This window comes from Patiria miniata, unplaced genomic scaffold (genome assembly GCF_015706575.1).
Source record: "Patiria miniata isolate m_02_andy unplaced genomic scaffold, ASM1570657v1 HiC_scaffold_18, whole genome shotgun sequence".
NCBI classification, from domain to species: Eukaryota; Metazoa; Echinodermata; class Asteroidea; order Valvatida; family Asterinidae; genus Patiria; species Patiria miniata.
In genome coordinates, this window is record NW_024037056.1 from 12,180,804 (window position 1) to 12,189,865 (window position 9,062).

At 42.4% G+C, this 9,062-nt stretch overlaps 1 protein-coding gene across 1 annotated transcript in view; it reads right to left on the minus strand.

Annotated features, from left to right (window-relative positions):
* The window catches only part of LOC119725131 (twitchin-like), a 52,149-nt gene extending 44,574 nt beyond the window's left edge, over window positions 1-7,575 (minus strand). The window contains exons 1-5 of the mRNA XM_038196492.1: window positions 7,369-7,575; window positions 3,593-3,917; window positions 3,318-3,345; window positions 2,108-2,412; window positions 725-1,049 (exon numbers count right to left, since the gene is read on the minus strand). Of these exons, the coding sequence (XP_038052420.1) occupies window positions 725-1,049; window positions 2,108-2,412; window positions 3,318-3,345; window positions 3,593-3,896 (962 nt within the window). The 5' untranslated portion in view covers window positions 3,897-3,917; window positions 7,369-7,575. The remainder of the gene's footprint in view (window positions 1-724; window positions 1,050-2,107; window positions 2,413-3,317; window positions 3,346-3,592; window positions 3,918-7,368) is intronic.
* Window positions 7,576-9,062: the final 1,487 nt, after the last annotated feature.

Genomic DNA, 9,062 nt, shown 5'->3' on the forward strand with positions numbered 1-9,062 from the left:
TGTATCTGGAACCTTTAAACACTTTTTCATTAGCACAATATGTAAGGGAGCATACTAATGGCCAGCATGGGGCAGCTCATGCACGATGTCAATGTATAGTCTGACGTTACTGTTTTCCCTGATTTTTGTCTTGACTATCAAAATTCCTGAAGAATGTCCGTGTCGATCGAGATTGTAAGTGGGTGCAGACTTCTCAAGCCTTATGGCCTTACTGAGGTCACCTCAAGCTCCACTCTGAAAGATGTTTTTGAGAGTTTGAAGGGGATCGAATCGTCATCTGCAACATCAGCCGACATTTGAAGAAAAAAAAAGAAGGATTAGGCCAAAAAAAAAAAAAAGTCGGTCTCTGGTCAGCGCGCGCGTCGATTTTAATCATGCGCGTCGATCTTTTTTTTTCCCAAAGTGTTCCACGGTAGCTCCAACAGCGCCCTCTATTTCTGCTCCTCCTCAATTTTTTTTTCCAAAGAGCACCAAGGAATGGGAAATTGCACCAAGGCAAATGATCGAAAGCACCAAGGCAAATTATGGAGGACACCAATGTTCATGAGGACACCAAAAAAGCAAAATAGTACCCACCTTGTCTGTACAATCCAAGCTTGAAGCAAAAATAAAAAAAAAAAAAGCTGCGTGGCTGCGTCAATTCCGGAACTTTGGTCTGACCAGAGACCGAACATTTTTTTTTTTTGGCCTTAATAAAAAAAAAAATTTCAACTTTTTTACTTACACCGGTGGTTTGGGTGGTTCCTCCGCGCCTCCCTCAAAGTTCAGGTCGATGGTTGATTTGGCGTCGCCGTGCTCGTTCTTGGCCATGATCTTGTACTTGCCAGCGTCCTTAGCCGACACGTCCGCGATGCCCAGCGTCAGGAAGTATACGTTGTCATCGGGCTCCACATTCATCGTGTAGCGTCCGCCGGCGGCCAGCGGCACGTCGTCCTTGAACCAGGTGAGGGTCGGTTTGGGGTCGGCGGTCAGCTCACACTGGAAGGTCAAGTTGCGGCCGTCCGGGGACTGCTCGATCTTGGGCTGCATGGTGAAGGACGGGGCACCGGCTAAGTTGACAAAAAGAAGACAACAAATAAACACATGGTGAACAATATGTGACCTGTTCTGTCAAAAGCAGACGCTTCTGGGCAGAGTTTGAAATTGAGATAGGGCCAAAACACGCTGTGGGGGTGATTTTTATCGATTTTCAAATTTTTGCATATTTGTAATCCTGAACATGTCTAAAATACATTATAAAAGTTTGAAACCCTATTTTGAACTTTACATGTACTATTTTTGATGATTTTGATAAGAAATATCAGTTAAAGAAATAACTGTTTTGTGACGTTCGTGGCCATTTTCTCTGTTTTCTACTTTTCAACACAATGAACTTCAAAATAGCATAACTCTGCCCAGGAATGACCGGTATCAAAAATTAAACCACCTATTAAAAGGAAAAAGAACATAGGTTAACAATATGTAAAAATATCATTTTCGACCTTATGCCCAAAAAAGTCTGATTTTGACAGAACAGGTCACATATGTGAAGGACAGGGCACTATCTAAGTTTTAAAAATGATTAAAAATCTTTCTGCTCCTGGAGGTGCAACGGTACAAAGCTGAATGCAGAATAAAGAAAGGGATATGAACTGTAGCTAATTAAAATCTTCTTCGTCAGGGGATGGCAATGGCTCAGAAACAACACATTGGCTAAAAGTCATGGAATTCACCACAGGATCAATGTTTTATATCGGCTCCATGCACAAGAACATATTTGAGTTTTGCCTTTCAAGACATAATATTGGGGAATCGGGTTGGCGTAGCGGTACTTTCCTCGCCTTCCACCGATGTGACCCGGGTTCAAATCCTGCCTGGGCCAAACGTGTTGACTGGTTTTTCAGTCCCTACCTGATTCCGTGGATTTTCCCTCGAATATCAGTCTGGGGTTTTCCTTCCACTTCTAAAACTGAAATTTCCTTCTACATCTTTTACCGAGGGACCCCACTGGAAACAAGTCAAGAGACTTTCGTTGGCTATCCCGGCCAAGTTTGCCAAATAATTACACATACAATAGAACAAGTACCCTTTATATATTTTAGATGTAAACAGCATAAACTGGACTCACTCTGGAAATTGAGCTTGATGGTATTGGTAGCAGTGCCCAGTTTGTTGGAAGCTACGATCTTATACTCCCCGCCGTCACGCTCCGTCACGTCGGTGATTTCAAGCGCCAAGAAAATGTACTCCCCGTCCGGCGTGTAGGTCAGCCGGAAGCGGCCTCCGTCGCGCAGAGTGCTGTTGCCGCGATACCAGGTGACCTCGGGCTCCGGGTCAGCCATCAGCTCGCACTCGATGGTCAGCTTGAGTCCGTCCTCAGACTGCCGCATCTTGGGTTTCATGGTGAAGTTGGGCGCCAGGCCATCGGCACCCCTTCAGGCCATCAAAAAAAAAGAACATATTTAATAAGATGGCAAGTCCACGATTTTTTTACGGCATGAAGCGATGCAGCGCGCACACCATGTTCAGTGTTTTCCGATGTGCAGTCACATGACCGATTCTGTTTGATCAATAGAGGGCGCTGTCATGCAACTGCACCTGGCCCAACGGTAACGGTCAGGTTAACTCGAAAGCCAGGCGCGCGTTTCCAATGCGATCACCTGGCCACCACAAAGAGTCAGTGATTTGACCGCCGGCGTGCTGGCTACAATAGGGCCAGCGGTAGTGATCAGGCTAACTGGCAAGCCAGGATTTGTTGCGGTAACGGGGCTGGAGTCTGATCACATTGGCACTGAGTATGCTGCATCCCCACGTGGAAAGACAAAGTGTGTTCAGCAATGGGCTCCGTGCGCCAACGAAAGAGGGCGCCCTTTTACCTAGCAACGACGTCCCATGGGCGGGACATTTCGGTGGTTGACGCGCACTGTTCCTTGTGTGTGACGCACGTACACCAGGGCATTCAGTTGTACTATGTAAACGCAGTGCTAGTGGTGGCCGCGCGTCGCGGCAAAATTGCAGTCAGGCAAGATGGCGTCGGTCGGTCACCCCCAACTGTACTTTCTTTGCCGGTGAGGGATACTTGTGAACGGAGCGGATTATGACTCATGATAAAAGTTTTGTGATCTTTTTACGTTTCTTTGTGACTGTAGGCTACAGTTTCTTATGGACTGGCCAAACCAAAGTTTGGGGTAAACGGAGGTACCGGTGTGGTCTTTCAAGTTTACAGGGGTATTCGTGTACAGACTATACTATTCTCTTGACGGGAATTATCCAAGTTATCCGAGTTTGACTTATCGAGATTTCACTTTTTTGATTTAATTGAGGAAATGACAACTTACCCTGGTTTTCCTTCACCTTCTTCTTCTTCTGTTCAGGGCGGAAAAAAAAGAAGTAGTAATTTCAGAAAAATGGGGGGGGGGGGAAATCTTGGGAAGTCATGAAAATTTGGTAACGACATAAACGTTGTGTCAAAGTGTGTGACTGCTCAAGTACAAAACCAGTCAGACCATTGCTATGTATTCAGAGAAGATTTTTATGTATTTTCTTTTAGCATCATTTTCAATAGTTAAACAATGTTAAGGAATTGAGAGTCCCAACCTTTGAGACAACTCACCGCCAAACTTGAGATTGATGGTGGCGCTGGTACTGCCGGATTTGTTCTCGGCGACGATCTTGTAATTCCCAGCGTCCTCGCCCGACACGTCCTCGATCTCCAAGGCAACCTGGTAGCTGTCGCCGTCGGGCTTGGTGGTCATGAAGTAGCGCCCACCGTCGCTCAGCTCTTTGTCATTCAGGAACCATTTGAAGTTGGGCCGGGGTTCGCCGGCGATACGGCAGGAGAACTTGAGGACCCGGCCGTCATCCGATTGGTCGAGGATCGGCTTCTGCACAAACGTGGGTCCGGACTCTTTCACCATTGTGATCCTTGATTACAGAACCTGCTCAAAAAGAGCAAAAAAGAAAACAATGATGGAAATATTATGGGATTTGAGCTACTACAATTGTTACATTCTACATTACAAAAAATTCAGAAAACTGCTGCAAATTACTTTCTGACTGGATTGACATTAAATATGCAAACTACAAAAGTTAGTGGACCCGACATTTCGATACTGGCAGGTTCAAAATACAGTAAACTTCATTTAAACACACAAATTGCCATTTCCCAACTAGTTCGAGTATTGTCAACATACATTTGCAATATATTTTGCACATTATTACAACTTTCTTTAGAATGTTTATCAAACTAGACAGAAAAAATGTTGCAACCTGATGCCACTTTTTTCTTCATAAATCAATCTCATTGAATTTCATTCATTGCAAAAATGACGAAAAGACATGAATCTGGGACTGAGCTGAGAAACATTTCCAATTTTGTTAGGAAGTACTTTGAAATTTTTCTTGACTCTCCATAGACTTTGTACACAATCAATCGCGGAAGTGGCGTCAGGTTGCAACATGTTTTTCCGCGGGCTGGTATACCTATTAACTAAGAAAAGGTGTACAAAATACTAGAAAAATGTTCAAGGTTCAATCACAAATTCATTTTACGAAACTGGTTCAACCTTCCTCCATGGTTCAACATAATCCTGCGGCTTCAACTTTCAAGGCGCCAATCTTGCATATGCATACCAAATACTAAACCGGGCCGATCGCGCCATAATAAACTCATCAGGCAACAACTCCAGACGCCAAACGGCAAGCAGTCGTCGGCAGACATAGCTAGAATTTCATCAGGGTCGAGCTAAAGTTGGGGAAGGAACGTGTGGAATTTCTTCGCACATTAAAAAATCGTAGGCCTACTCAGAATCGTATTCGATCGCACACAGTCACACGTGAAATTGTTTTCATTCGGCCCGCGATATCGAAGGATATGGACTGACGTCTGGACTTATCATGTGCAGAATGTCATATCAAAAGTTTGATATTGTTACCACCCTACTGTCATCATGGCCATTTTTAACACTTCGTCTATGTTTAAAGATCGGCTTCAAACTCGCGTTGTATGATTTTTTAAAGTCCCAATTACTTTGGAGATTATCGCTTAATTATAGGTTTTGAATTAATTAAAGTGAGGCTTTTGAACTTTTAAAGTGAGGCTTTTGAAGTGAGGCAAAATGTTATTGCGTGTTCTTTTTTTTTATCCAAACTCTCTGCATAATGATGGGGGCAAAACGACATCGGAGACACATCTACCGAGTCTCGGGCAAGTTTTGTGAAATAGCCCAAAACTTGAACCGAAAGCGAAGAAGTTAGAAGTTAGAAGTTAGAAGTTATTCTGCTTGTCCATTTTTGGGAGTTTTACCCCGCAAAAGAAATTGATTGTGTTTAATTGCTGCTTGTATATCAATACAAAAAAGTTGTTTAAGTTTGAATGAGAAATCGAACGAAAAAAGCTGCCTACATTTTTCTATTAATCAATGGAGTAACAGATTTTATTGCGGCCGGCCGTAAATTGGGCTCTTGCAGGGTAGATTGATGTCCGTCTCCTGTCAGAATCCAGCATATTCGCGTGAGGTTCAGTTTGTGCTAATAAAGAAACCATTCATAACAAAAAATAGGCAGGAGAAAAAAATATAATCAATTTGTTGTACAGCACGTGACGCGGACAGTAATCTTTACTGAAACGAAACAATTGCTCTATAACTTATTTTAACAACAAAAATAACTTCAATCTAATCAAAAACAGGCTCGTCCCCAGTGGGGTGCGCCGGGTGCGTACCCCCCCCCCCCCCGGCCCACCAAAAATCCACATTTTTAAAAGGTACGTCCTTGAAATGAATTTTTTTTAGGAACAGTATTTCTTAGAAAATGTATGAAAACTATTCGGACATCCCTTTTTTGGGGTTAATTTTATTGAATAGCGAACTTCATTAAACAAATTCAAAATATCCATGCTTTTCCGGACAACTGAGGTCGATGTTGCTGTTTGCTGTTCAAAATAGTGTGAACCCAAACATTCTGCTCAACAGAAAACATTTGTGAGAAAGGTTTGCTCATTGGTCTTCTGCCATGTACTGACACACCAAAAAATCATCAAAGAAAAGAAAACGACAGCAAAAATTTAATATCCAAAATTCTGCCATTTTTTTAACATCGATATGACATCGCACTTTTGCTCATGAATTGAAATTCGCATTTGAATTAAAACCTAACTTTCGTAACTTGGCAATTTTTTTTTAATGAAAGTTGTCCTCATTCAGGATAGATCCTAAAAGGATCGGGGTTTCTTTATTTGAGGGTCGATCGAGTTTGTAAAAGAATTTATATTTAAAACTTGTAAAATATAACTTTATTTCGGGAGCCGGGAGGATGCATAATAACGGTCTTCGGTGCAACCTATCAAAATGAAGCCTGTCATGTGCAATTAGTCTGATCGGCGCCCCAACCTTGACACGAAACCACCCATAGTTTTTAGTCAACAGTTATTTTAGCCTTATTTGTAACTTTTTGTTTTGCCTGCTCTTTTTACCTCCTGTTACACCGTCCCTAGTTAATGTGCCGGTTCTGACGGGAAACATCACTTCTATAACACGTCAAAATTATTGAAGTATATTCTCGAGTGGCGAATCCTGGGGGGGGGGGGGGGGGTGCAGAGTGCGGCGCCCCCCCCCCCCTCCCCAGCAAGGACCGGAATGTTCTCAAATAAGGCCATTTTCACCTGTGAGAGTCCTTCCCTCTCCGCCACAGCCTCAGCGCCCCCCCCCCCCCCCCCCCCCCCGGCAGTAACATCTCTGGATTCGCCCTTGCTTGCCCTCTGCACTGAGCACCTAAAAGACATTGCTATAAAATCTTGCCATATAATATCCTCTACCACTCGTAATTCGGTTAATGACAATGGTTTATTCTTTGCTTACAGCACACACAAAAAAAGTATTTGGCATATGACGTCTTACAATATATAATCTTTGAAACCCATAATTGTTTTGGATTTCAGTAAAAAGAGTTTTGCGCGCCTGAACAAAATCTCCAAGGCTAACCGATGACTATATCAGTTCAAGCAGTTGAACGGACGATCGGATGTATTGCATGCATGCCTTTAAACGTTAATTAAAATCAACCTTTAAAGTTAATTACACTGATTAGCACTTTATGATGAATAATTAAATGGTCCTGCTTTTGATGTTCAGATATTCAGAGGTCTTGAAACATATTTTCCTGAAAGTTCTTCTTCGCTGCAGTATACCAGTGTAGGCTTTTTTCCCGGCTGTTGATCATGAATGAGCAAGCCTAAATTCCTGACATACTATCGGCTAAATTACATTGAGATAACACACACACACGCCCAAAAAGATGCTACCGCTCGCGAACTGAAGATGCTTACTTAATTGAAGCCCGGTTCAAGTTTTAAATATCAAGGCTTCTTTTTTTTTTCTCGCCAAAACTTACCGCTTTCCGAGGCGATTTTTAAACTATCCTCATGTCCAGCTGACAAGGAAGCTCAGTGATAAAATAATCCAAGTCGACTTTTTCTTTATTCTTCTTTTTATGTTTCTTCGTCGATGATGCGGAGCCGAGATACAGCCAGATCTGGGAGCAAAACTCAGAGATGTCCAGAAGACGAACGCGATGAGACCGGTGCGCAGAAGACGGAGAATTCGCCAGGAATTTTCCTGATGCCGTCTTGGGCCGCACTGCGCATGTCCGCCACGCGTGCCGTCTTGCAGTCGTGTGGGTGTGCGTGTGATATGCATTGGCTGATAGGGTCAGCACAGATATGCAGCAGCTTACCATAAAAGGTTCGCACGCTGTTGGGTGGGGAAACCGCGCATATATACACAGACGTTATCTGGTTCGAATTCAGTTTGTGCTGTGCTACGGAGAAATGAAGATACAGACGAATTCTCCTTCATTTGCTCAGACCGAGTTTTATAAACAACTGTCAGTTGTAAATGCCCCAGTATTTATTGTGTTGTTATTGTACAGGGTGGATAAAAAAAAACGAAACCGAGATATTATTGCTAATTGGAACAGAAGTAGGGCACATGTGAATAAAAGGGAGATATCCTCTGTTAGGGTTGAATCTCCTCTTTAAAATGACACCCTGATCATGTCCTTACATTCACGTTTGACTGAGCAGTGACCAGAGGTGGCAGCAAGTCACTTTTTGCAAGTCCAAGTCAAGTCACAAGTCACTGTTTGCAAGTCCAAGTCAAGTCACAAGTCATTAGGTCCAGTCACAAGTCAAGTCACAAGTCATTAGGTCCAGTCACAAGTCAAGTCACAAGTCATTTAATTGGTCTAAACACAAGTCAAGTCACAAGTATCTTTGTCCAAGAACACGTCAAGTTGCACATAATTTTTTCCAGCTGTAATAAGCTAAAAGAACCTGGCGTTTGAACTTACAAGTTATTTTTAACATGCCTCCTTAATTCCACTTTTTCAATGTGTTGCAATTACTATTCTTGTAGTTTATCACATATCTGTCGGATATATTAGCCCTTTGTATACTTTAATACATTTACTTTACATTGTAGAAATAAATGTTGAGATGACATGAAAAAAAAGACTTCACTCACTCGATTACATGTAGTATACTAACACTTTATTGTTCAATTTTCATGTATACTAAACGCCTACCAATGGGTTAGGCTATCCGGTATTTTACATGCAATTGATAAAGGCCTGCTTTCTTTTCATGAAAGGTTCCTTTCAAAGTTTGTTCAACCATTACATTTAGCAAGAGACTTGGTCATTGAAAACTGTAGTTTGTTGTGACAGTCTTATTGAAAACTTTTGAAACTAGTGGGAACTATTCATTTGACTGGATTAATTAAGTCACTGAGGTCTATTTTCTGGAATGAAACTTTCTCGCTATAATAGCTTGATTAAAGTGTATTGGGTCGCTCGAGTAGCGTCTGACTTGCGTTGGTAACAAGTCATTTTTTGCAATCCCAAGTCAAGTCACAAGTCATTGTTTGCAAGTCCAAGTCAAGTCACAAGTCAAAGCTGGTATTTACAAGTCAAGTCACAAGTCACAAAAATAGCGACTCGAGTCCGACTCGAGTCCAAGTCACATGACTCGAGTCAGCAACTCTGGCAGTGACCAATTTTATGAAAGGGTCTATATAGAGTCTTGCGCC